Source organism: Miniopterus schreibersii, assembly GCF_964146895.1.
Source record: "Miniopterus schreibersii genome assembly, chromosome: 4".
Classification (NCBI taxonomy): domain Eukaryota; kingdom Metazoa; phylum Chordata; class Mammalia; order Chiroptera; family Miniopteridae; genus Miniopterus; species Miniopterus schreibersii.
The window spans coordinates 82,743,898-82,769,646 of NC_138105.1; the positions used below are offsets into that span (position 1 = coordinate 82,743,898).

The 25,749-nt window shown below is 45.5% G+C and overlaps 1 protein-coding gene across 1 annotated transcript; it reads right to left on the reverse strand.

The window, feature by feature from the left end:
* Positions 1-677: 677 nt before the first annotated feature.
* On the reverse strand, positions 678-24,575 carry SLC36A3 (solute carrier family 36 member 3). Its single transcript, XM_081134677.1, has 11 exons — positions 24,507-24,575; positions 20,514-20,627; positions 17,378-17,468; positions 14,991-15,079; positions 12,498-12,593; positions 8,774-8,858; positions 7,632-7,850; positions 4,854-4,952; positions 4,283-4,449; positions 2,278-2,447; positions 678-991 (listed from the first exon to the last, which is right to left on the reverse strand). Exons 3-11 carry the CDS (start codon positions 17,465-17,467, stop codon positions 702-704), a joined length of 1,305 nt encoding a protein of 434 aa, XP_080990803.1. The 5' UTR covers position 17,468; positions 20,514-20,627; positions 24,507-24,575; the 3' UTR covers positions 678-701.
* Positions 24,576-25,749: the final 1,174 nt, after the last annotated feature.

Here is a 25,749-nt window from a genome sequence, read left to right on the forward strand (position 1 = left end):
GGTATGCCCACATCTCCAGAGCAACAGGGTAACTTGCTGATGGAAAACCAATTTTCACACATGTGGTTAAAGGATAATTATCTTCTTTTTTCCACTTTCAGAATGTCCAAGAAAGAAAAGCCCTTAACAATTATAGTCCAATCCCCAACTTCACAGATGGGAAAACTAAGACAGAGAGAGGGAGGAATTTGCCCAAGATCCCATAGGAATAAGCGGCAGAGCCAATGGTCAGATAAAATTACTGCTAAGTTCTATTTTGTTCTGTCTGTGGCTCTTCTACTTAGAAGAACATCTAACTAGAAAACTCTCTTCCCCAACATACACTTTTCTAAAGCTGATGCTTTGAGGGCAGCTACTGCCCATAGAGAAGACAATTGCTTTTGCATTTACAAATAATGTGTTGTCTTTGTTTCCAGGGATATCACAGGCAAATGGCATCCCTTTTCCCATTAAATGAAGCTGATAATATGAATGGCTGAATGTGGTTTTGGTTAGGAGGTACAAAAGACCTCCAAAAATATCCAAAGCCAAAAAAAAACCCAAAAACCACACCCTGAGAGGTCTCAGTACTGACTTGCATCATCTACATTTCTCTTGGAAAGATAAAGAGGCCACCAATAAATAGAGAGATGTTGGGGTTTGATGAACATATATAATATCCAGAGTGGAAGCCAAGCTGGGGGTGGGAGGAGGGAGAGCTATTAGAATAAAAATAAATAATGATGTGAGTGGACATCTGTGGAGTTGGTTATGGGATAGTTGACGGGTTGGGTCAACTCGTAGAGGGCTTGGTATGTTCCAAATACACACCCCAAAAGGCCCACGATGCTGATCAGGATGTCCTTTGCGATGGTGGCGCAGCTCGTGTCCTCCGGGTAAAAGGTGATGAGCTCCAGCAGGGGCGGGATGATCAGGGCCAGGGCGCTGCTGCTCACCGAGCTTGCCAGGGAGATGAACAGCTCCAGGCGGGGGATGATGATGGCCGAGACGCCTGCAGGGGACCAGGAATTTAGTCACCGAGGTTCCGAAGGGCGAGAAGGGAGCTCAGAAACAAACCACTTCTTTGGCGCCTTCTAATTCCACAGATGCCTGATAGGCCACCTGGACTCCCACCTCTGTTTCTACCAATATAGATGCTCTCCTTTTATGTTTGAACTTACTGGGTTTTTCACATGTAATATTTATTGGAAGGGCCCCTCTACCACCTACCTCATTGTAGGGATGGGGAAATCTAGAGCTCTAGAGGGAAGTGAACGTGCCTGAGGTCACACAGCTTGATGAGAATCTATTAAAATGCCCAATCGAAGACAGTGGATGGGAGCCATCCCATCAGAGGGAGGATGGATTTTCAACCACGAGAGTCTACCAGTCTCTCTCATTCTCTGATCGGATGTGTTGGAGCATTTTCATAAAGAGGTGATATTTTCTTCAAGATCTAGGGTGCTTTCCAGAACAGGTATCCACTCTCCTGTGCTGCCTCCCATTTATAAGAAAGAACTTGCTACACCTTAGGTACTCAACAAATGCTTGGCTCTTACCTGGGCACTGAATCTATGGTGAATAGGTACTAATCTACATAATATAACCACTGTCTAGAAGCAAGGATATAAAAAATGAGAGCTAGCTCGCTGCTGTCAGAATCTCAACCACTTGTTTTCTTACTCTTAAAAGGATCTGGAGCCCGGCCGGGCGTGGTTCAGCGGTTGAGCATTGACCTAGGATCCAGGTGATCAGGGTTCGATTCCCGGTCAGGGCACATGCCCGGGTTGGGGGGTAGGCAGCCGATCAATGACTCTCTCATCATTGATGTTTCTCTCTCTCTCCCCCTCCTTTCCTCTCTCTGAAATCAATAAAGATATGTTTAAAAATAAAATAAAATAAAATAAAGGATCTGGATAATGAAAGAAGACATAAAACATGAAGACAGCATTAGGTTGCTCACTCCCCATCTCCTCTTCTATAAACACTCAAATCTCCATCTTTCATGCATGTGAACAAATTAAGGAAAACCTGTTCTGGAAAGCACCCTTACTAGTTTGCTGGTAAACCAGCTAATGTATACCTTCTCTGGGTAGGCAGTAGAGATTACTGTGATATTTTAATGTGGTAGTCCTGTTAAGCCCATTTTTCAGGTGGAAAGTTGAGGTCCGGGGAGGTAAAAGTGTGTTGCACAAGCTCACGAAGGAGGAAAGTGGCAGAGCCAATAATAGCGGGGTAGGTGCCAATGTGACTCCCAGTCACCACTTTGGGCAATGAGTGCCCTTTTGCCCTACTCACAGGTCACACAGACCATGGCTGTGCGGACAGACAGGTCTGCACACAGTGTCCAGCTCTCTGACACCTGGGAGGTGACGAAGGGGATGATGATCTCGGCTGGGACGTGGAACTGGAGGGCGTAGGTGAAGAAGATGCCAATGGAGTACATCAGCTTGACCGACTGGTACAGCCTGCGGAGGGACGGATAGGATGTGAAATGGGACATGGCTCCTGGGCAGGGCCATGCAGGACTCACTCACTGCTCAGAAGCTGGTCGTTGTCACTGAGTTACAGAACTGCCTAACTTCCAACGACTCAGGCTGGATCCACCATCAGAGCCACCTGCGAAGCTTATTAAAAGCCCAGCTAGGCGCAGCTCAGCAGCTGAGCGTCAACCTAGGATCCAGGAGATCGCGGTTCGATTCCCGGTCAGGGCACATGCAGGGTTGTGGGCTCGATCCCCAGTCGGGGGCATGCAGGAGGCAGCAGGTCAATGACAACTCTCTCATCATTGATGTTTCGGTCTCTCTCCCTCTCCCTTCCTCTCTCTGAAATCAATGAAGATATATATATTTTTTAAAAGTGCACATCCCTGGAGATTCTTTTTGAGCAGGTCTGTGGCTCGAAATCTATGGGTTTTTTTCTTTTCATTTTTAAAAAGGTCTATCTGCATAGAGTAAAATTCATAGCACTAAAGTCATACAGTGAAAAACCCCCTTCCCGCCTTGATTCGCAGTTTCCGGTTTCTCTTTCCATAGGCAATCCAATCCCTCTAACAGTTTTCTTGTGGCCCTTCCAGAAATCAGTGGATCTATAAGCTTATATAGAATGTCGGTACACACACACACACGCACACACACACACACGCAGCAGCATCCTCTGCACACCACTGAGCTCCGTTTTCATTCATTAAATATTCCTTGGAGGTTGCTCCCTATGATTACACACAGATCTGGCTCTTCTGTGTAACAGCTGCTTGGTATCCCAATTGCATGGAGATACTGTAGTTCTTTAACCAGTCTCCAATGAGTGGATATTTAGATTCTTCCTGGTTTTATGCCAGTAAACAGTGCTGCCAAGACTATCCTTGTACATATATCTCTGTGCGTATGGAGTACAATCCGGGAGTAACAGTGCTGGGCACAAGTATATGTGATTTCCTATTGTGATAGCTGTTGACATAGTGGCCACGTGTGGTCCTAGTCTCTGGAGGGCTGGTTTCCACAACCTTGCAAAACTGTGTGTGAACACACGCTGGGCTTTGCCATTGGGTTTTTAAAAAATTGGCATTTCTGTTATGAGGGAGACATAGCATTTTTAATAAATATATAAAATGCCATTTGGGGGCATTTGTCTGTGAACTGTGTCATCGTGGCCATTTTTTCTTAGGTTGTTGGTCTCTTTCTTATTAGGAAGGGGTACTTATTGATCCCTCTTGAAGGCTGCTCTGGAGAATCTCATGACCAGCCAGGTTTAGAGCAGGTGTGAAGGCCTCATGGCACCCGATGTCCATGAATGAATGCATAAATGAATGAATGACTGAATGTAAGAACTCCAGACCGAATTCCACGGGGGCACAGCCATGGCAGCCTCGGCCAATTTCTGGAATTGGGGGCCTGAGAAGCTGTCCTGCAGAACCCTGAATGATTACTCTGGAGTTATACGTTTTATCATTGCTGTTTCTGTTTTCCTAACACTCCCGATCTTTCCTGTTTTTAGGGCCTTTGAACCATAGAGTCAGGCAGATTCAGTTTCAAGTAACTGGGAGAGTTACTTACCTCTCCACATATCAACTTCTCCACCTATTAAATGGAATTGATCATAAGAATGCTAACTCATAGTGCCGTCGTGAGAATCAAAGGAGATAACACACAGGGCCTGGATTATCAAATTTGCCTGTTGTTATAAGGCAAATGCTAGCAGTTAATATTTGTTGCTAATAATAACCCAAGGAAATGCCACATTCTGTTGCTAAGACTCAGAGCCCATGACCCTCTCCTCCCCGCCCTGGGTGGCAGGGACGTACCAGCAGTTGGGCAAGTTGAGGGTGATGCTGGCCTGGGTGTTCGACCCGAACTTCATGTAGCCGAATGACCCCAGGCAGATGAAGAGGAGGATGACAAGGGACATCCCCACGTACAGAACAAAAGAAAACCACTGTGGATGCTTCATCTGGTTTTGGAGAGGCAGGACCTGGTGCCAAAGAGGTTGTAAAAGGAAAGGTAAGAAGAGGTGTGACACCTTGCGACAAAGCAGGTTCCCCACAAAGCACAGACATCCTTTTGCTGGTGGCCCGGGTAGGGAAGGGCCCTCTGCACATGGCCATGCCCCCTTCCCTTTTCCTGCATGCTCTCTATGGCCCGCAGTGCCCTCTCGCTCCCTCCGGGCTGATGCGTGAGTTCTCGCTCAATCTTCAAAGCTTAGTGCGGTGCGTGGGGCAGCTGGTGTCCTGAGATTGGGTCCTGACATTCCCTTCCACCAACAGAAAATCCTATTCTGCACTTTTCATAAGTACTATTATTTGCTCATCTGGGACAATGACTGGCTTCCCTCGAGAGCACTAGGGACCCTTCACTCAAACCCCACATCAATCTTACCATGCCGACGCCTTCAAATGTGAAGACAGCTGTACCGAAGAACAGCAGGAAGTTCTCCCAGCTTGCCATCAGGGGTAGGTTGCTGGGATCTGGGATCTCCTGAAAGGAAGGAGAAGAAAGGCATTGGCTTTGCCATGGCACAGAAAATCGTGGCCAGACAGAAAGCTGGGCCACACCTGACATCCACAGAGACAGTATTAGGCGCACTCACGAGATATCTAGAATTGGTCAGCCCTCTCATCTTCTAAAAAGTTATTTATGTCCAAGTGGTGTGGCTCAGGGGTTGAACGTTGACCCCTGAACCAGGAGATCACAGTTTGGTTCCCGGTCAGGGCACATGCCCAGGCTGCGGGCTCGATCCCTGGTGGGGGGTGTGCAGGAGGCAGCCGATCAATGACTCTCATCGTCAATGTTTCTCTCTCCCTCTCCCTTCCTTTCTCTGAAATCAATAAAAATATACTTTAAAAAAAAAGTTATTTACTTTTGTTGTGGTAAAATACACATAACATAAAATTTACAATTTTAACCATTTCTATGTGTACAGCTCAGTGGCATTAAGTACATTCGCATTGTTGTGCACCCAACACCACCATCCATCTCTAAAACTTTTTCACCTTCCCAAACTGAAACTCTGTCCCCGTTAATAACTCCCCATTATCCAGCCCCCTGGCCACCCCTATTCTACTTTCTATCTATGAATTTGACTATTCTAGGTACCTCGTGTAAGTGAAACCATATCAGATTTGTCTTTTTGTGATGGCTTATTTCATTTAGCATAATGTCTTTAAGGGTGATCCATGTTGTACCATAGATCAGAATTTTGTTCCTTTTTAAGGCTGAATAACATTTCATTGTAGGCATTTACCATATTTTTGATCCACTCATCATTGATGGGCATTTGGGTCGTTTCTACCTTTTGGCTATTGGGAACCCTCTCATCTTTAAATGTGGGACCCAGGGAGGAGAGGGGAATTGCCCGAAGCTAAGATAAGAATCCCAGAGAAGAATCCCAGCCTCCTGTTTCCCGGCTCTCTAATGCCTCTACCCCATCACTTCCCTCACAGCTGTGCAGTCTGCTGACTGGTACAGCAGCTATCATGGATCTAGAGGGAACAATGATTTTTAATGGACTCCTGGGGTGGGCAGAGTCCTGGCCCCCCCAAAGATGTCCATGTCCTAATCCCTGCAACCTGTGAATGTGTTAAGCTCCATGGTAAGGGAGAATTAAGTGTTCAGAGTGAATTAAGGTTGCCGATCAGCTGACCTTAAAATAAGGTGATTATCTGGGATTATCTGGGTGGGCCCAATGTCATCACAGGGTCTTTAAAAGTGGAAGAGGGAATGAGTCCGGAGAACCAGAGAGAGATGGTTGCATGAGAAAGCCTCGGCCTGACATCATTGTTGGCTTTGAAGATGAGCCAAAGGCATGTGGGCAGGGAAGCCTCTAGAAGCCCAAAAAGATAAGACAAATTTTCCCCGTAAGTCTCCAGAAAGAAAGAACCCTGTTGACAACTTGATTTTAGCCCAGGGAGACCTCTAGGACTGTAAGATAAATTTGTGCTGTTGGAAGCCACTAAATGTGCGGTAATTTGTTACAGCAGCAATAGGAAACTAATACACCCACAAAGACTTTCAAAGAACCGAAGCCACAGTGGTGGGGTTTCAGGGCCTGTGATGACGGCACAGCACGGGCTGGAGAGGCAGACTGACTGGAATTAGCGGGAAAGCTACCTTCTGTTCCTCAGCTCCCTTGTCTGTAAATTGAGGATAAAAGTAGCACTTCCAAAAGAGTAACACTGTGAAGACATGAGTTAATATATGGAAAAAACTTGGCACAAAGTAAATCAAATTACTTTATTCTCCACGTATCCCTTGTCTACCGCTGTTACAGTTCTTGTCGATTATCTGATTGCAGTTTTCCTCCCAAGCACTTTAATGTGACTTCAGCGAGAGCAGACACCCTGTCAGTTTTACTGATCACTGAATCCCCAGCCCTTTGCACAAACCCTGGATCACAGACCGTATTCAGTAACTGTTTGTTATCTAGTGTGACGACGGCGATGACGATGATGATGACAACTGCTTTTATAGCTTGTGGTACAAGTGTTCAGAGCTTAAAAACAACACAAAGCCCCGGCCAGTGTGGCACAGTTGGTTGGGCATCATGCTGGGCACTGAGGGGTTGCCAGTTCAATTCCCAGTCAGGGCACATGCCTGGGTTGTGGGCTCTGTCCCTGGTGGGGGGCGTGCAGGAGGCAGCTGATCAGTGTGTCACTCTTGCAGCAATGTTTCTCTCTCTCTCTCTTCCTCTCTCTAATAAATAAATAAATAAATAAACAAACAAATAAATAAAAAAATAAATCCTTAAAGGAAAAAATTCAATAAAAAATCTTTTTAAAAAAAGTGTTCACAGCCTGGCCGGTGTGGCTCAGCAGATGAGCATCGACCTTGGATCCAGGAGGTCGCAGTTCAATTCCTGGTCAGGGCACATGCCCAGGTTGTGGGCTCGATCCCCAGTTGGGGGCGTGCAGGGGGCAGCCGATCAATGACTCTCTCATCATTGATGTTTCTATCTCTCTCTCTCCCTTTCCCTTCCTCTCTCTGAAATCAATAAAGATATATTAAAAAAAAAAAAAAAAAAGTGTTCACAGCTATCACCATAGCATGGGCTGCTCAGAGCAGGTGGTCGCCTTCCTTACCTGCACCTGCTCATAAAGATAATAACCCTCCCCAGGTGTCTCAGAAACCCCAGACCCGCTTCTGGTTTCAGGCGCAGACCTGCATGATATACTCAAAGATCAGAATCATGCTCCCCAGGGTGGTGATGTTGGCCAGAGTTGAGAAGACGGACAGCACGTTGAGGTTCTGGATTAACACCAACAGGACCAGGAAGGGCAGGATGGTCAGCATGTAGAAGCGAATGTCCAGGATGGGGGTCAGCACCAGCCTCTCCCTGGGTTGGCAGATGTTGGAGGTCACATGGGCTTCTTCTACTATCTGACAGAGCAGAAAGAAGGGAGTGCAGTTAGGGTTAAAGATTAAACACAGGACACCCACTTAATTAACAGGTAACTTTTTAGTACAGCTTGTCCCAAATATTACAAAGGACATAATCATAGTAAAAAAAAAATTTTTTGCTGCTTATATGAAATTCCAGTTTAACTGAGTGTCATATTTTTTTATTTGCCAAATCCAGTTACTCTAACTGTAGTGCCCATGACTGTGACAACCAGAAACTCTTAGAATCAGAAAATCTCAAGGTCAAAGGGTCCTTCTGTCATCTAGCCCAACCTCTCCGTCCCTACCAAACGGTTTTCTTTCATACATCCAGACAACGGGAGTTGATTACACAAAAATATTTTCTTCTACTTTAGACAGCTCTTAAAGGTAGAAAGCTCTGAATAGTGGGCAACATCTGTCTACCTGAATATTCCATCTGCATCTCCCGTCACGGTCCTGGCTGTCTGAGAGCACAAACACAAATATGCTCCCTTTACTCCGTGCAGGGCAGAGAGAAGGCTACGACTGATTTTTAACGCCTGTTAGGAATGTAATGAGGGCAAGGCTGTTGCTTATTTGCCTTCTATTTAATTAGTCATCTCTACATGACAACCCTGAGATACCTAAAATGTATCTTACCAACATTTTTCAGGCTCAAAAGTCTCAATTATTTCTGATCGGACCTGATTGCGAGCCTCTGTCTCCATCCTGGTTACGCTCCTCAGGTGTTGCTTTGGTTTCTCTATGAGCCTTTAAAAGGCTGATTCCCAGGACTGAGAGAACTCCCAAGAGCAGCCTGATAGGGGGTTAGAAATGAAGCTGTCTCCTGTTCAAGATCTGAACACTATGCTTTTGCTAATGCAGCCCTCGCAGTAGGATGTCTACTTTTCTCCCACTCTGCCTAGAAGAGGCCTCTTTACCTGTCGTAAATTGTCTGCCATAAACATAAAATAAACACTGCAGAAGCCCAGTTGGGTGACGATTAATAAGAAGCTGACAGTGTACCTGGGAAGGAAAAGAAGAGGCAGACAGAGGGGGAAAGATTATTTTTTTAAAATGCATTCATTTTTATTTTTGAAAGAATTATTTCTGTTATTTTTCATATTTCCCCACTCTTGTATATTGAAAATTTTCGAGTGCACAGAAAAAGTTCAAAGAATAGTATAATTAGCATCCATATGTCCTTTAACTAGACATATCAGTTATTAACTTTTGGCCCTAATGGCATCATGTATGTATTATACACACACACACACACATACAATTTTTCAGAACCATTTGAAAGTCAATTGTAGATAGAACACTTCAACTCTAAATACCTTAGTATACCACTCTTAAGACTATGATGTCCAGAAAATCAACTTCAATATACTCAAACATATAGTCCATAATTTAAAAATAACCCAATTCTCTCCAAAATATCTTTTGTAGCTGTTTTTATTTTTTTGATTCAGGATCTAATCAATGTTTGTATATTGCATTAAGGCTGTGTCTTTTTAGTCTTTTTTCATGTAGAGCAGCCCCTAATCCATCTTTTTTTGTTTTCCATGACATCGTTTTTCTGGGAAAAGTCCAGGCCAACTGCCATGCAGACTGTCCACGACGGTGGACTTGTACAGTTGTTTCCTCATGAACAGATCCAGATAAGCACTTCGGCAGGCAAACCACATAAGTGATATTCTGTACATTTTTTCCCATACTATCAGGAGGCTCATGATGTCCTGTGGTTACCTGGTGGTGACTGCCAGGCTTTTCCACTGCAAATGTACATTTCCTTCTTTGTAACCTGGGGTAAAACTCTGAGATGGCGTGAATACCCTACTCCCCTCAAACCAAGGGGTTTAACATTCATTAATGCCCCTTGTCTGAATCAATTATTTCATCAGTGGTTGCAGGCTGGTGGTTTTCTAATTCTATCTGTAATTTCTTCTAAATTTATTAGCTGACATTTAAGAAAGATATATTCTCTCCTCCACCTTTTTAAAAAAAATCACAATAGACTCACAAAAAAATTTTTAAAAATTTTTTAAAAATTTGAGCCAAACTGATGACATTGCCAGAAAGCAAGATCTCAAATGTGCCTTCACATCCATTATTTTTAAATTTAATACACTGTACTCCATTATTATTATTATTATTCTTTTGGAATTTAAATTGTCTCCAATTTGGGGATGCATTTATTTTTTAAGGGAACAAAAATATGCTCCTCTACTTAGATTCTAATGTTTAGATTGGTGTTTTTCAAAATTGGATTGTAGTTCCAATTGCATCAGAATCATCTGAGGTTTATGCAAAAAAAACCACAACACAGGTTCCTGGCTCTCCGATCAGCCTATTGAGTCAGAAGCTGGGTGGTGTCATTGTGAGACTTCAAAATGGAGATATTTTTCTCTTTATTAGGTGGATTTTGAATGATTTTGAATTCAGTGACTTCTCGTGTGCCCATGCCAGCTTCCACAATGATTTGTTTCCAATCCTCTACCATCTATCCCCTCACCCCTACACTACACACATGCTTATTTTGTTGGAGTATTTGTAGCAAACTAAAGACCTCGTGGCACTCACCTGTAAATAACTCAGTATGCAGCCCTAACGGACAAGGGCTTAAAAAAAATATAACCATCATGCCATTATCAGCCCTTACAAAATTAACAATAATTCCTTTATATTATTTTATATTCAGCCCATATTCATATTTCTTCAAATGTCTATTTTAAAGTTGGTTTCTAACAAGTCTATACATTGCATTTTGTTATTAAGTCTCTTAAGTTTTTTAAACTGCTAAATTCCCCTTGCCCTGTTTTATTTTTCCCTTTGCAACTTTTAATTTTTTGGGTTAGTATTGAAGGTACCAGAGAATATGTCCTGTAGTATGGCCCACTTTCCAGAGTTTAGCTGACGACTTCATAATGCCATTTCTCTTATGTCTCTGTCCCCTGTGTTTATTGTAAACTGATGTTAGGTCGAGCAGCCTGCTTAGACGGAGGTCCATCATTTACCTTCCTGGAGAGGATATTCCCGAGGTATGCTCTGTACTCCCTACTGTACCCCGTTACAAGGTACCTCATGTCTGGCTGACCAGTGTAAACATGAGATGCTAAGATTAGTACCTGGGGCCGGGTGGTGTCCGTGTATTTATTCTTCCTTCATGGAGTTTCCCAATGGCCTTTCACCTAATGGCTTGTGCATCCGCTGATCATTGCTGCCTCCACGAAATGGGCAGTTTTTTGTTGTTTTGTTTTTTTAAAAAATATTTTTAATTTATTTTTAATTTTTATGTATTTATTAAAAAAAAAAAATCTTTATTGATTTCAGAGAGGAAGGGAGACGGAGAGAGAGAAACATTGATGTAGGAGTGAAACATCGATCTGCTGACTCACTCACACCCCTACTGGGGATTGAACCCACAACCCAGGCACCCACCCAGAAGGGAATCAAACCCTCAACCTTTGGCTGCACAAAACAAAGCTAACCCAGGTGAGCCGCACTGGCCAGGGCTGGGCAATTTTAATCAAGCCCCCCAGGTATCCCTTAGCACACTAAAAATTACAAATGTTTGGTTTAAATATTTTCCCAGCTCTTTCTCAGTTACTGGATCTCCAGAGAAATGGAGTGGTGGGAGCTAGATGTTCTGGATTCCAGTCCTTGCTCTGCCACTAAATTCCTGCGTAAACTTGGGCAGCTTTATTGCCCTATCTGGGCTTCATTCCCCCCCCCCATTTGAATACACATGGATATGGTGATCTCTAGGGACCCTTTCCGCCCAAAAGTTTTACTCATGGTGTCATCAGAAACTGATAAACCGTGGTGAGAAAGGATGGGCTGAGAAAGGATGGGCAATCACGAGTCACCCATTATTACAGCCCACGATCTCACCTGTCTGATAATCAGAGTACCTCCTAATCAGGAGATCAATGACCTACTGAGAGTCCCAAGTGAGGAGCTGCCACAGGGATCTTGGGAGCCACAGTGCTGACTCAGTACCGCCTGAAGGGCTCTGCTGGGAAAGCTGAAATGTCAGGAGATTTCTGCGTCTCAATGTGGAAAGGAATTCAAAACATACTGTTAGATAAAAGAGCAGATTTCACAAAAATATTCTAATTAATGTACAAGAAAATACAAAACAAAGTGCACATTTCCAGCCCTGGCCAGTGTGGCTCAGTTGGTTGAGCACTGTCCCATGCACCGAAAGGTTGCGGGTTCGATTTCAGGTCAGGGCACATGCCTGGGTAGCAGGCTGGATCCCCAGTAGGGGGCGTGCAGGAGGCGGCTGATCTATGTTTCACTCTCACATTGATGTTTCTCTGTCCTTCTCCCTCTCCCTTTCCCTCTCTCTAAAAATCAATTTAAAAAATATTTTTGAAAATGTCTATTTCCATTACCACACAGATACCCACATACATGCAGAGAAACAAAAGTCTAGGGAAACACTGACGAACTAGAGAGCAGTGATTACATCTTGAATAAAGAGTCGGATGGGGGATGGAGCTATTGGAGGAGATTCTCTATATTTTTTGACAGTTTGCAATAAGAAGATATTCGTTTGAAACCTGTGCAACTGGAAATAAAGGAAGAACAGGTGAAGATTATTATTGCCGTTGTTGTTGTTGTTATTATTACTGCTATAATATTAGTGACTACTACCTTCCCCACACCGAGTGGGTCCTCAGCCAGGAGTTTGGGCAGGTTTCGAGGCTGTACATCATGGCCTCTCCGTAGTTCACAAAAGGCTTTTGCAGTCTAGAGAAAGGACAAGAAACGTGTAACTTAGAACATTTTTGTGAAAACTACAATTTACTCCCACAGTGAGTAATTATTATATATTTGTGTGTTAACATGGAGCATTCTAGCTGTTTTCTAGCAACAATATTACTGAAATATTTTATAACAGTATACTTTAAAAACTTGAGGAGTCCGCCTTTTCTCTTTTTTTATAGTAGTTGTTTTAAGCACTAACATTTAAGTGGGTTTTTAAAAAGTAAACAGTAGCTGTGAATTGATGAGGTCTGCAAACCAGGAAAGGGGGGATGTGAGAGGAGGTGAGCTGTGCAGGCCTGGTCGGGGCAGGAGGAAGTAGGCAGAGAGGGGTCTGGGTTTCTGGGCTTACATTCCCTCCTTCCCACGGCCGAGGGTGTTGGGACATTTGAGAGGCCTATCCCGGACCAGATCACACGCAAAGGTGATACTCGGGCTCCTGCCCAGCAGCCCTGTAGGATGTGACACCCACATTCCAGCCTCTCTTGTCCCTCTTCCCTAGGTGGCCCTTCCTCAGGGTGGGGAAGGCCCTGCTGAGGAGCTTTCTGTGAGTAAGTGGGAGCAGCAGCAGTTTGCTGAGGGCCCTGATCCCTGGTGCTAATTGCACGTCTGAGGGGAGTAGCTGGGAGAGGAAAAGGTCCCCAGACTTGTCAGGAAGCCAGGGTTTAGATCCCAGCACGCCCTCTCAGCTAGCTGAGAGACCTCAAGCCTCTTTAGATTTCTGAGCCTCAGTTTTTGCCCCAGACTCAAGGAGACAGTGAGGGATGGATACAGAGATGTGTTGGTAAGGCAGCATGATCCTTCCATTTTGATTATTATTCACTGTGCTTGGCATTTCAAATATAAAGGAGGTCACATTGCATAGGACTGGCAAATATATTAGTCTGACGATCACAAACTCAAAAGCTGTGGGGACCAGACCAGTATTAGTAATGTGGTGAGAGGGTGTGAGACAACAGGGAGTAGTGGGGACAGTGGCAAACCCTCTGGTACACTTCCCGTCCTAAAAGGGGTTGACTAGAACTTGGCTGCCGCCGAATGATAAAGGAATGAAGCCCCAGAGGTGTCAGATTGTCTCACTGGCAAGAAGAAGATGAAGATCTTTTTTTAAATGTGAAGTCTCCACATTTTTAGACATAGGCTAAAACAAAACAAAGTAAAAACTGTGGAATTTCCCCAAAACGTAACCGAAGGCCATAGTCAGCTCTTAGGCCATCAGTCTGTAACCTCTGTGTTAGAAAGAAAAACGAAAAACGAGTCATCGAAAAGAAGTCAGGAGAAGGCTATCGTGAATGGCACAGGTATTAGAAGCCTACTTGGTGATCTAATGGGCCCAGCAGGCTTGAGGGAAGAAAAGGTTTGCAAAATAGTTAGAGCGGAGTCAGGAAGACCTTGGAATACAGGCGCCACCACTGGCTGGCTGTGTGCTCCTCAGCAAGGCGCTTAACGCCGATCTAAGTCTCAGTTTGCTCGTCTGTAAAATGGGAGTAATTATAGTGCTATACAAGTTTACTGTAAGGAGTAAATAAAAGGCAGCTTGCAAAGCTCTCGCCGTGTTCCTGGTACAGTGTAATTGTGCAATAAATTGAATTGCAGAATGCGTAAGCGCTCTTACCAGTGTTTTATGAGCTGGAAAGTGCTCCACACGTTAGGCGTGACTGATATATTCTCCAGATACACCTATTTGGGTTTGGTAAATTGACATGAGGAGTTTCATTTACTATCTCTTGTGCCTGATGACCCGTTTACATGCCTCGGGAACAGGTCAGAGCTGTGGACAGAGAGCCACCAGGTGGTGGGCTGTAGGGAATTACCAACCACGCGTGAACTGATAGTTTACACATATGAAGCTCTTAGCATTGTTTGTTTTCACTGCATTTGTCTTTTCTTTGCATTGAAGTTTCAAAAATATAAACACTGAATATCTGATGTGTGCTTTATTAATGACTAAAGTCATTGTGAACTAGTCATTTCATTGCTAACTAAATCGTCCCCCAAAAGGTTTACCTGGAACAAATTACCCTTACGAGGTATGTGTATTGGAGGTGGGGGAGGTTGAGGGGGGGATTAGAGGAAGAAAGACATCTCTAAGTATCTCGCATACAGATGCGGTTCATAGAGCACGTTTGCACCTTGGATCAATTTGACCTTTCTAGGTTCATGGGGTGCAGGAACTTGACGGGATCACCCAGCTAGTCAGCAGCAGAACTGGGCCTGAAACTAGGAGCTTCCAGTTGAGGTTTATCACCGCCTCTGTAGAATCTAGAACAGCAGGGGTGGTGGCTTGAAGCAATGGCCAGGTAATTGGGTCAATGTCAAGGGAAACTCAACACACCCTCAGATAGGGCCTGGAGCGGGGTGGGAGAGAAGCAGGACTCTCACCTCTGACTGAGGTGATTCGCGCAGTTCACCAGGATGAGCATGCAGTGCACAGTGAGGACCCCGATGACCAGCAGGCTGATGGGACCAACCTGGAGGGCAGAGGAGAGGCGGGCGGTCAGCCACACGCTGGTCCCTCCCACCCCGGCCCTCTCCCAGCCTCTCATAACAAAGCTGCCTCTGGGATGAGCGCCCTGCCTGAACGTCCTTGTGCCTCCAGATGCTCTGGCTTAGATGCCCTTCTTAGCATCACTGCAAAGTGGCTGCCCAACCTCTGCTAGGACACTTGCAGTGACAGAGCACTCACTACCTCCCCAGATTTAGGATCTTTCCCTCTTGCACAGGGCTGTCAACATGGGCACTTAGTGACATTTTGGGCCAGATGGTTCTTTGTTGTGGGGGCTGTCCTGTGTGCTTTAGGATGTTTAGCAGCATTCCTTGGCCTCTACTCACCAGGTATCAGTGGCATGCTCCCTCCCCAAACAAGTTGTGACAACCAAGAATGTCTCTAGACATTGCCAATGTCTTTGGGGGTGTGTGTGAAAAACTGTCCTCAGTTGAGAATCACTGCTCTAAAATGTCTAATTTGTCAATATCTCTTCTCTTTTTTAAATAAAAATTGTATATATTGAAGGTGTACAACATGATGATTTGATATACACATAGTGAAATGATTACTGTAATCAAGCTAATGAACAATATCTTCTCACAGTTTCCATTTTTTTGTATGTGGGAAGAAATTAAAAAGCAAGGCTCATTATTAATCATAATCTCCCAAATATGATCAGATGGGCATAGAGTAAAGAGGAACTGTCTCACCTCCTTTGTTCTGGACACTCATGCCTTGAGAGATATGACCTGAGGTAACATTATTTATAATAAAGAAACAAATGAGAGATCGAGAGTACCACTAGATTCTACTAGAATGTAGCCTCCCTACAACAGAGACTCTGTCTTATTTAATTCTATATTCCCAGGGCCTAAGAATGCACATAATGGGTGCTCAATATATATTTCTCAAGTGAATTATGGTCAAAGGTTCTGGTGGGGGATTAGAAAGCAAAATCAAAGGACAAAAGAGCTATCTTAAACAGCAAATACCACGCTGGCAAAGACAGTTTGGCTGAAGGCCATGTGGTAATAATACTCTTCAGAAATTCTAGAACCCTGAGAATTCCAAAGGGGAGAGTCCCATCTCCGGGTTAGAACTGCCACAGACTGGAAGTTATAACAGAAGCCACGGTCTCAATATGCCTTCTTTAGACATGGGGCCACTTCCCAGGCCTGGAGAGAAGCAGAAATTCACCTCAGTTAAATGGAAATCATCTATTTGGCATCAGTTCAACTCAGCAGACATGAATTGGAACTCCCTGAGTGTCAGTCTCTACAGTAGGTACTGTGGGGAGGGGTAAAGATAAATCAAAGTTCCTGCCCTCAAAGCGTTTCACAATATCTGTACGCCAAGTCTTAGGTGGTACACTTTTCAGGTAAGTGAGGAAGTTAGAACTATTAAAAAATAAGTATGTCTCATCTTTGTAAGTGCTGTAAAAATTGCAGGTGAGGTAGACAGAAGTTCTAGAAAAACAGGTGACGGTGGCATTAATGTTAAGAGGAAGCGGTCGTTTTACAGAGGAGGGAGAAGGGAACAGCATAAGAGGAGAGGGTGGGTGGCGGGGAGTGCGGGGACTGGGGAAGATGTCATCTTCACCTTCCACCCGCTTCCTCAGGATCAATCCAATGGGCTGAAACAGGCCACGCACTCAAACAACCGCGGCGACCGGGCTGCTAGTGTGAACCAGGGAAATGGGCTGGACTAACCCTGGGGAGCAGCCGGTGAGGACGGTGGGTGCTGAAGGAGAGGGCAGGGTGGTGGGGGAGTGAATGCAGGTGGCCCAAAGGTACAGGCTTGCGGCCATGAGATAAACGGGGCCTGGGGGGGATGTGCAGCATGAGGACTGTGGTTAACGCGGCTCTGGGGCATGTTTGAAAGTTGCAAAGAGAGTAGATCCTAAAAGTTCTCGTCTCAAGGGAAAAAATTTTTTTTGTAACAATACGAAGATGGATGTTAGCTAAACTTACTGTGGTAATCATTTCACAATATCTGTATGCCAAGTCTTAGGTGGTGCACTTTAAAATTATATCTCGATAAAGCTAGGAAAAGAATAATGCCCTATCCCCTCCAGGCTCCAGGCTCCAGGCTCCAGGCTCCAGGCTCCAGGCCCCAGGCTCCAGGCCCCAGGCCTGCTCCTGTGGATTGATGTCGGCAGACACATTTGCTCTCACAGACGGTATGGAATTGTCCATTGATAAGCAGCGCAAAGGCCTCAGGGACCCACCGTCCCCCTCCCCCAGATGGGTAAACCTAGTTGTCATCACCAGATCCCCCTTACCAATATGCCAGCATTTTTCATGGCCAGGGGAAGCCCCAGGAGCCCTGTGCCAATGTTGCATTTCAATAAATGGACCAAGGTTTGCATCATCCTGTGTGGGGAGAGCAGGGAGACAAGAGGGCATGTTAGTGGAAGGGAAGGATGGGCCGAATCTCAGCCTCCTTCCCGCATCTCCAGCACCCTCTGTTCGCAAGAGGAACAAAACCCGATGAAGCGGACTCTGGTTTAGGTCCCAGGACCTTCCTGGAGCAGGTGATCCAGGGCTGGTGCTAGTTCAGATAGCTCAACAAATATTTAACGTGCACTAAGCGTTAAAGAAAAAGTCGCTAACAGTTGCTACCATCTGCATAGCACCCTAGTACAGTTTATTCATTAACTCATCCGTGGTTTCTTTCATGATTTATTCACTCAAATAATATGTATTAAGACCTACCAGATGTGGAATTTAGATAGGCAATGAACAAAAATAATTTTTTCAATTTATGGAGTAATTATTGGTGCCTGGTCATTGATTAATTCACTCCCTAGAAAAAACATAATCTCCCATCACATATGGAGTTATTTATTGGTTCTAGTTCACTCTTTCATCCATTTACTCAACCAGTATTCATTTTGAACTTAATCCATGCTATGTATTGGATAAAATTTAATAACATCACTACTGTGCATGTAGAATGCTCACTATGTGCCCGGCAGGGTGCTAGTGCCAGGGTTCTAGATGTTCTCACCTGTCTGGCAGCTCCAAACCACCGGGGAGAGGGAAGGTGGGAACAGGATCATAAGGAGAGAATCAAAAAGGAACTGAAACGAAAAGCCGAGTGCAGGAGCCCTGAACCCAGAGGTAAGAAGCACTGGATTCTGAGTTCTAACTTTGCCTTTAACCTACTGTGTTTGGTCACTACTTGGGGAAGGCCCTTAGCTGCTGACACCTTACTTCTTCACCTGGGGGGGGGGGGGAGAGAGAGAGAGAGAGAGAGAGAGAGAGAGAGAGAGAGAGGGAGATGCTTGCCCTGCCTACCTCCCAGGGACGTGGTAAGGATCAGAAGAGGTAATGAAATGATGAGTCTTGGAACGGTGAAGTGCTTCACGGATGTGAGGCACCGTCACCATCATGACCGTCATCATCACCATCATCACCATTACCAGCACCAGCACCAGTTCCGTCACATCATCGTAACTACCACCTTTGGTTTGGCCTTCTGGTGCTCACCTGTCTAGAAAGAGCCTCTTTGAAGAGAAAGCACAACTTGGCAGGCAAGGACTGGTTTAAGCAGATAGAGGTGCCCCCTCCTCAAGGAACCAAAGGGCACCTCTTTGTGCAGTCTCTGAACTGTCTGGAGGCAGCTGGGAGGGTGGAAATAACCTGACCAAGGCCACACAGCAAGTCCTGCAGAGACAGTCTCTGTCCCATTGGTAAGGGAGTCAGGGCTGTGTCACGCTTTTACATTTTAACACCGACCTGGGAGGCGGTTGGGTCCCAGAGCACAGGGTGGGCCCTTGGGTCCTCTGGGACTTCCCACATCTGTTAGTTCAGTGAATATACCTAAGGATGGGGGCACCCATTGTCCCTTCACTTCTAAGAGGTAATGTTTCTTTCTTGACAACTGGAATTATTGGAAAATACGTTGAAGCAAAAATATTTTTTTAAAAATAGTCTGTCAATTTTTTGACAATTTTTCCAAAAGATGCGCTTTTTCTCCCCACTTCCTGCCCTCCTGCTCTCACTTCTTTCCTACAGCAGTGTCCTGGCCCCTTTGAATCATCTCCTGGGAAGGTGAGATAGGTTTTGCATCACAGATCAGGGCCTTGGAGAGTAAGACACATGTGAGGAACTCCTGGGGAATTTAAAATGCTTTATATTTATATTTTTTCCTTGAAAAACATTACATTGCTATTATTAAAGGAAATACCAAAATTTCACCAAATGGGAATAATCACCTTTAATATTTTGACTAACATCCTTCTGGTTATCCCTATTGGTTTTTAAATGCACACGATTTTACACAAGGAGAACCATTACAACACTGTGTCCTAAACTAATATTCGTTATGAGTGGTATGTCCTCTACATTTTTCCACAACCACAGATGCCCTTCATCACTTGTAACAGCTGTATTATATTCTACTGTATGTATCATACTTTAATTAAACAATTTTATTGTTTGTGAATTGTCAATATTATAATCAGTGCTTCAATAAAATCGTCATGAATACCTATGTTATCTCATTAGGAAAAATTCCAAGAAGTGGTATTATTGATCAAAAGACATATTTATATTTAATAATACTTAAAAAAACCTAAGTAACACAGTATGAAATTCAAAGTTAGACAAAAATAAGAACCCAAAACCCTTATATAGTGAATATAAACCCATCTCTGCCTTCTCTGTCTCCCAGTTCTTTTCCCAGGCAGTCACTACTGCCAGGTGTGTATGTGTGTGTTTGTATTTTCAAAGAAAGCATATGACAAAAAGTATTTGTATGTTTATATAAATGTACTTTAGGATTTGCAATACATTACAACATTGCCATCTACAAAGGTGCCAATTCAATTTTTCCCCAAAGGACACGAGAGAGGGCATTTCTTGACACCTTTATCAACACTGGGTATTGTCATTTACAATCTCTTTACCCCCATGGCTATTATCTGATCTGATTATTAGGTAATAGTCTGATTGATAATAAAGTCCTAAGAAAAATTTCCACGTGTCCAAGTCTACAGCAGTAAAAGTAGGGACATGGGGCTAGGACGTAACCTTTTGTTATCTGGATGGGTTTGTTGTTGGGAGGGAGGGAGGCAGGGAGAGAGAGAGGAAGAGACAGAGAGAAAATGAAGAATAGCAGATGTAGGAGAGGAGAGCAGCCAGCTTAAGACACAAAATTGTTCCCAGGATAAAGAAGCTCATGCTGGGGATGGCTACCCTAGCTGGGGTTTTTGCAAAAACTGGGCAACAGGTGTAATGCCCAGAGCCACACAGATCAACCTTCTCAGGTTCTGAAGGTTCTGTCTTTCATCCATACGTGTCCTGCTCGATGGGGTAAGTGTGTAAAGAAGAAAGGAGTAGGAAGACGTGGCCCGGAGCTGTACAGGCCTCTGCGCTTGACCGCGGATCTGGGAGGGCAGCGCAGCCACTTACGACAGTCTATTGGTTTCCTCAGCAGGATGGACACTCTCTGAACTGGTGTTGCTGCTACTCTCGGAGGCTGACTTAGATCCCTCATCCAGGGAGCTGGACTCACTGTCGACGCTTCTGCCAAGCAATGACGTCGTGGACATGGTGGGTATGTGGCGGTGGCTCAGGGTTAATCCTGGAACAGCTTCAAACCAGCCTTCCATGGGGTTCTCTCCAGAGGAACCAGGGCTGCGGGCCTGTGGTGCTAGGTCCTAATTCTTGAGGGTGCCTGGCCCTGGTTGGAGCCCGAGCTTTGAATCAGTGAAGCGCTGGTGGCAGGGGAAGCTGATGTTGATGATGCCTCACCTGGCTTTTGGGGGACTTATGAGAGTCTCATCTCAGGATGACCCTCAGTGTCCCTTGCGTTTGATTGGTCACATGCCAGGAGTTGCCTGGATTTTCAGCCCGTCCCAGTTTAGCCCTAAAGTGAACAGTGTGACTGGGAAGAAGAAGGCACCATGGGACAGGAGGTCCTGGGGCCTGGGCGTGGGGCCAGGCTCAGTGCTCTGCTATCCCTGGCAATGGGGAAACCAGAACTACCTCACAATGGAGGCTGCCCGGCTAATAAGGTGCTGCAGAATCCCAGGATGCAGGTGTGGCCCAACAGAGGGTAATCCAGCTGCCACCTGCCCTGGGTGGGGGTGAGGCGTGGCTTTTAAGGCCCAGTTCAAATGCCACCTGCTCAGAATTTCTGTACAGGAGGAGCGTATGGACTGCCACCTATTTGAAAGGGAGTGTAAGTAAACTTAAAAAGAATTATTAAAAAATATATTGATTGAGCATTTAATATAGAAGTGGGCAAAAGTAGGTTTACAATTGTATGTGAAACACAGCTTATTCTTGTATTATTAATTAATAATTGTATTATTTATTATTATTTACCTATTTTTGCCCATCCCTGTATACTAGGCACTGTTCTCTAAACTGGGAAAACATTATGGTAGAAAACCTGCTATAACCTCTGCCCTCCTGGAACTTATGAGCTAGTAAGGAGACTGATAATAAACAAAAAAATGGCAAATATGTGTTAAGTACTGGAAAGAAAAATAAAGCGGGAAAGGGGAATGGGAAGTGCCGGCTGGGGGGAAGGTTGCAGTTTTGGGCTGCGTGGTCAGAGCGGCTCGCTGAGGAAGTGACATTTGGGTAAAAGGTTAAATGGGTGAGGGGGCATGTCCTGTGTGTGTTTTGGGTAAGAAACTTAAAGCAGAGGGAGGGGTAAGAGCAAAGGTCCTGAGGCAGGAGAGTGCCCGGGGTATTTCAGGAATGATAAGGCCACGTAGCTGGCTCAGTGTGCACAAAGGACGGGGTGGGGGATGAGTGGAGGGGGCCTGGGTCTGGTTTTCCCAGGGCTGTGCTGGTCTGTGCTTGTGGCCCTGGCACAATGAATATTAACATTGCCTCTTTTCACTATCAAAAGTATCCTGGCTTGAATGGCAAATTACAGGATCACACCAGGGATGCAGTTAATGTAAGTGGAAGTCACAAACAAAAAAATGGAGTGGGGTGGGCAGGAACTTGTAGGCCACTGGAATGCCTTTGGTTTTTACTGAGGGTTTTGAGCAGAGAAGTGACATGACTTGGATTTTAGTGGCATCTCTCTGGCCATTTTGTTGGCAGCAGATTGAATGGGGGCGAGAGCAAAAGCAGGGACATAATTAGGAGGTTCCTGCAATGACCCAGGTCAACAGTGGTTTAGTCCAGTGTGGTAGCTAAAGAGATGGTGAGAAGTGACTGAAGTCTGGCTATCTTTAAAGCTAACGCCAAGAGGATGTGCTGATGGACGCGACGTGGGGTATAAAGGAAAGAGAGGTTAAAAGACGACTCCACTGTTTCTGACGTTAAGAGGAAGGACGGGGTTGGCACGAACAAAGAGCCTAGTCTTGAAAATGCCTTTGCAGAGCAAACCCAGGCACACTGTACTGTGTATGTTTGTTTGGGATGGTTTGGACAGGTTACTTATGGAGATTATGGGGGGCCGAAGTGCTCCCCATGTCAACCCTTAGTAATGCTCCGAAACCAACCGTATGAGCCTCTTCCTTCCTCTGAATATCAAATGAGATCTCTCCCTTCTCTGATTCCCTAAAACCGTTTTCTCGAGTTGAAAATAGTTTCCCTTCCCCAATGCACTGACTCATTGCTTTAATGCTTACTAGGGAATGCCTGCTCTGTAAAGGCAGGTGCTGTTTAGCAATGTGATAAGTAAAACTGACTCATTGTTGCTTTAATTTCTACTTCTTTAGTTACTATTGAGGGTGAATCTAGTCGGGCATTTTATTGTGATAAAGTTAAAATGATAGATTGAAGTGGATAAAATGACCATATTTACAACATTAGTTTTCTCATCTAAAGTAAACATTATAACTGTTTATGCAAGTCTGACCTATGCCTCTCAGAAGACTTTGATTTTCTTCGGATATAGCACATTTTAAAATTTTGTTCCTAGGTGCTTTTGTTTATTGCTATGTATAAACAGGATCTCTACCTCCCTCCCCAATTTTATTTTCTAATAATTAGTGTGTAGAAAAGACAATGATTTTGCAAATGTTATTGTTACTGCCCACTTCACCGATTCCTTTTGTGTCTAACAGCACGCAGTTATTCTCCTGAACTTTCTAGATAATCATACTGCAAATATTTCTTCTTTCTTTCCAAAATTTATACCTTTTTTTGTGTGTGTGTTGAGGAAAGAGTAAAGAAATAAAATGGGAGTCATTATAGTCAAGTTGTTAAATTACTAAAATCAAGTAGGATGAGACATGAGGAAACAATTCTATTCTTGCTTTAATGAGCCTGGCAACTTAAATTTTTGATCTTTTCAACCCTGCATCAATGCCTGGGTACATGTCAAACCTCCAGATAACCTTCTGATTATCTCCTGAAGGACTCACTATCCAGATCACCTGACATCCATTATCCAAACCACGGGTCCTGACCAGACTTCCTGGAGCCCATCTTCCAGACCCTCTGGCACCCATAATCCAGACGGCCTGGTATCTGACTGATAACCGTCCTGGACCATCCTAGGGCTAAGAATGCAGAACCGATTATTATCAACTCTTGTCTTTCATTTTTAGAACACTGCTGGGGTTTTGCCTAGTTGTGTGTCTGTTTGCAAACCCTAGGACCCTTGAATAAATCTTTATCATTTATTTCTAGCAAAGCCTCCAGACTTTTTTTGAGGTTTTTTTTTTTTTTTTTGGCAGTGTTAATAACAGTGACATCAAACATCCGTTTCTACTTTGCTGAAAGGTCTTTTATTGTTTTCTGTTAACTATGATGCTACGTCTGAGATCACCTTCCTCCTGCTCCTCAGATCATTTCAGTTTCTTGTACTTTTAGAACACTAAGAGCTTTCTCTTAAAGTTAGGACTGGATCATGAAATTAATGATATTTTTTCCCCAGAACCTATCAATGACCACTTTTTTCTTCCCTGATGTCAAATGTTCTCTATGGTAATGGATTTTTTAATGTCGAATCATTTTTGCATTCAGAGGGAAAGCTCCATGGTGTTTTTTGTTTTGGAATATAGAATTTGATTTTTTTTAAAGAAGAAAATACAATCCTCATTAACAACCCCTCTCCGTTATTGTGCTTTGCTTTATTGCGCTTCACAGGTGTTTCATTTTTGTTACAAACTGAAGGCAAGACCCTCCCCTTCAAACAGATTACAACCTGCTTTACTGCAATACTTGCTTTATTACCCTGGTCTGGGACCAAACCGTAGTACGTCTGAGATATGCCTGCAGTCCCCGGACTTGGAAATCTACCATCGGTAAGAGCATAAATTCCCTCCTAGCTCGCTGGGAACAGTCCCCGAAGCGGAGACTAGGTGAAACCCGGGGAGGCCCGCTGCGAAAAATCAGGAGCAGCTCTCTTCCAACGCCCCCCAATCCAGAGGCGCTTTAAGGAACTCTACCCCTGACTCCCCACACCTCCGTGCGCCCCTCCCCTGTTACCTTCTCCCGCAGCCTCGGAGCGCAGGACCCCGAGGAAGGGGGGAGTCCACGGGAAAGCGCCCGCGCTCCCGCGCCGGACCCGCCCCCGGAGCGGCGCGCTCCGCCCTCCGCGCGGCCTCCGGGCCGCTTCGCCTTCCCACCAGCGAGCCCCGCCCACTGCCTGGCTAGGCCCCGCCCACTCCCTGACCGAGCCCCGCCCACTGCCTGGCTAGGCCCCGCCCGCCCACGACCGAGCCCCGCCCACCCCTAGCTAGGCCCCGCCCACCGGGCAAAGAGCGCGTCAGCCCCCCGCGGCGCCGTGCAGGTTCCCCCCGGGCTCGGTCTCTCTCGCTGCGGGCTGGAAGCGAGCCTGGCGGCGCGCGGTGCGTGAGCGGGCCTGCTGCATCCCACGCCACGCTGCGGGCCTCTGCAGTCAGACCCCCGAGGTGGGGACACTGTCGCCTTCAGGGTTTCCAGTCAGCTGCAGGGGCCCCTGCTTTGATGCCCCCTCTTGCTGCGGCTGCTGAGACTGCAGTTGCTCCGTGCTGACAGTCGGGAGGGTGCGGACCGCGGCACGCGTGCCCTTCCTCCTGGTTCTCTGCCACCTTTCCCCTCCCCCTCCCCCTCTCCTCCTACACAGCAGCGTCACCTAGCGTACGGGCAGCCTGCGGGAGACACACACGCCCACACCCAGTCCACCCAGCTGAACCCCTGCCCAGCAGGCGCCCGGGGTGGGAGTGACAAGTTCAGAGAGAGAAAGATGGCTTTGCCAAGGCTCTGATCACTCGGTGGAAGTCCTTTGGGTCTGCCCGATGAAACAGGAGCGCGCAGCATGGAAGTGCTAAGCTGCTACCAGGCCAGGTGGGCTGTGGACCAGGGCACAGGCTGAGTGTCCCATCTCCAGGCAGGTACTCTGCAGACCATGGGATCTGGGTGTGGCCGGCCAGTCCTTCCCCTACCTGAACAGGGCTTGTGCTCTTGAAGTACCTTCTGGAAATCCAGTAGGTAGACAGTAACAGAAAAGGAGCACACCAGGACTTGGGAATTGGCACAGACACATATTCCCCCCCATCCCTCCAACCCCCAATCTTCCCTAGGCTGCATGGGGAGATCGATGGTTGAAAATAAGCAGGAAAAGCCTTTTTCAAATGTTCTCTTAAAACCGAGGCTGAAAGAAGCATGGGTCACTCCATAAACCATAGAGAATATGATGAGACTCTCCCTTCCCTGAGACTACAGATCTGCCTATAACATCTACTTGGTT

Coding starts and splice junctions, on each gene's coding strand:
- SLC36A3 (XM_081134677.1), bottom strand. CDS start 17,467: ATGATGCAAACCTTGGTCCATTTATTGAAATGCAACATTGGCACAGGG. Junction 15,080..17,377: donor TGAAAAATGCTGGCATATTG/GTAAGGGGGATC, acceptor TCTGCCCTCCAG/GTTGGTCCCATCAGCCTGCT. Junction 12,594..14,990: donor GCGAATCACCTCAGTCAGAG/GTGAGAGTCCTG, acceptor TCCTTTCTCTAG/ACTGCAAAAGCCTTTTGTGA.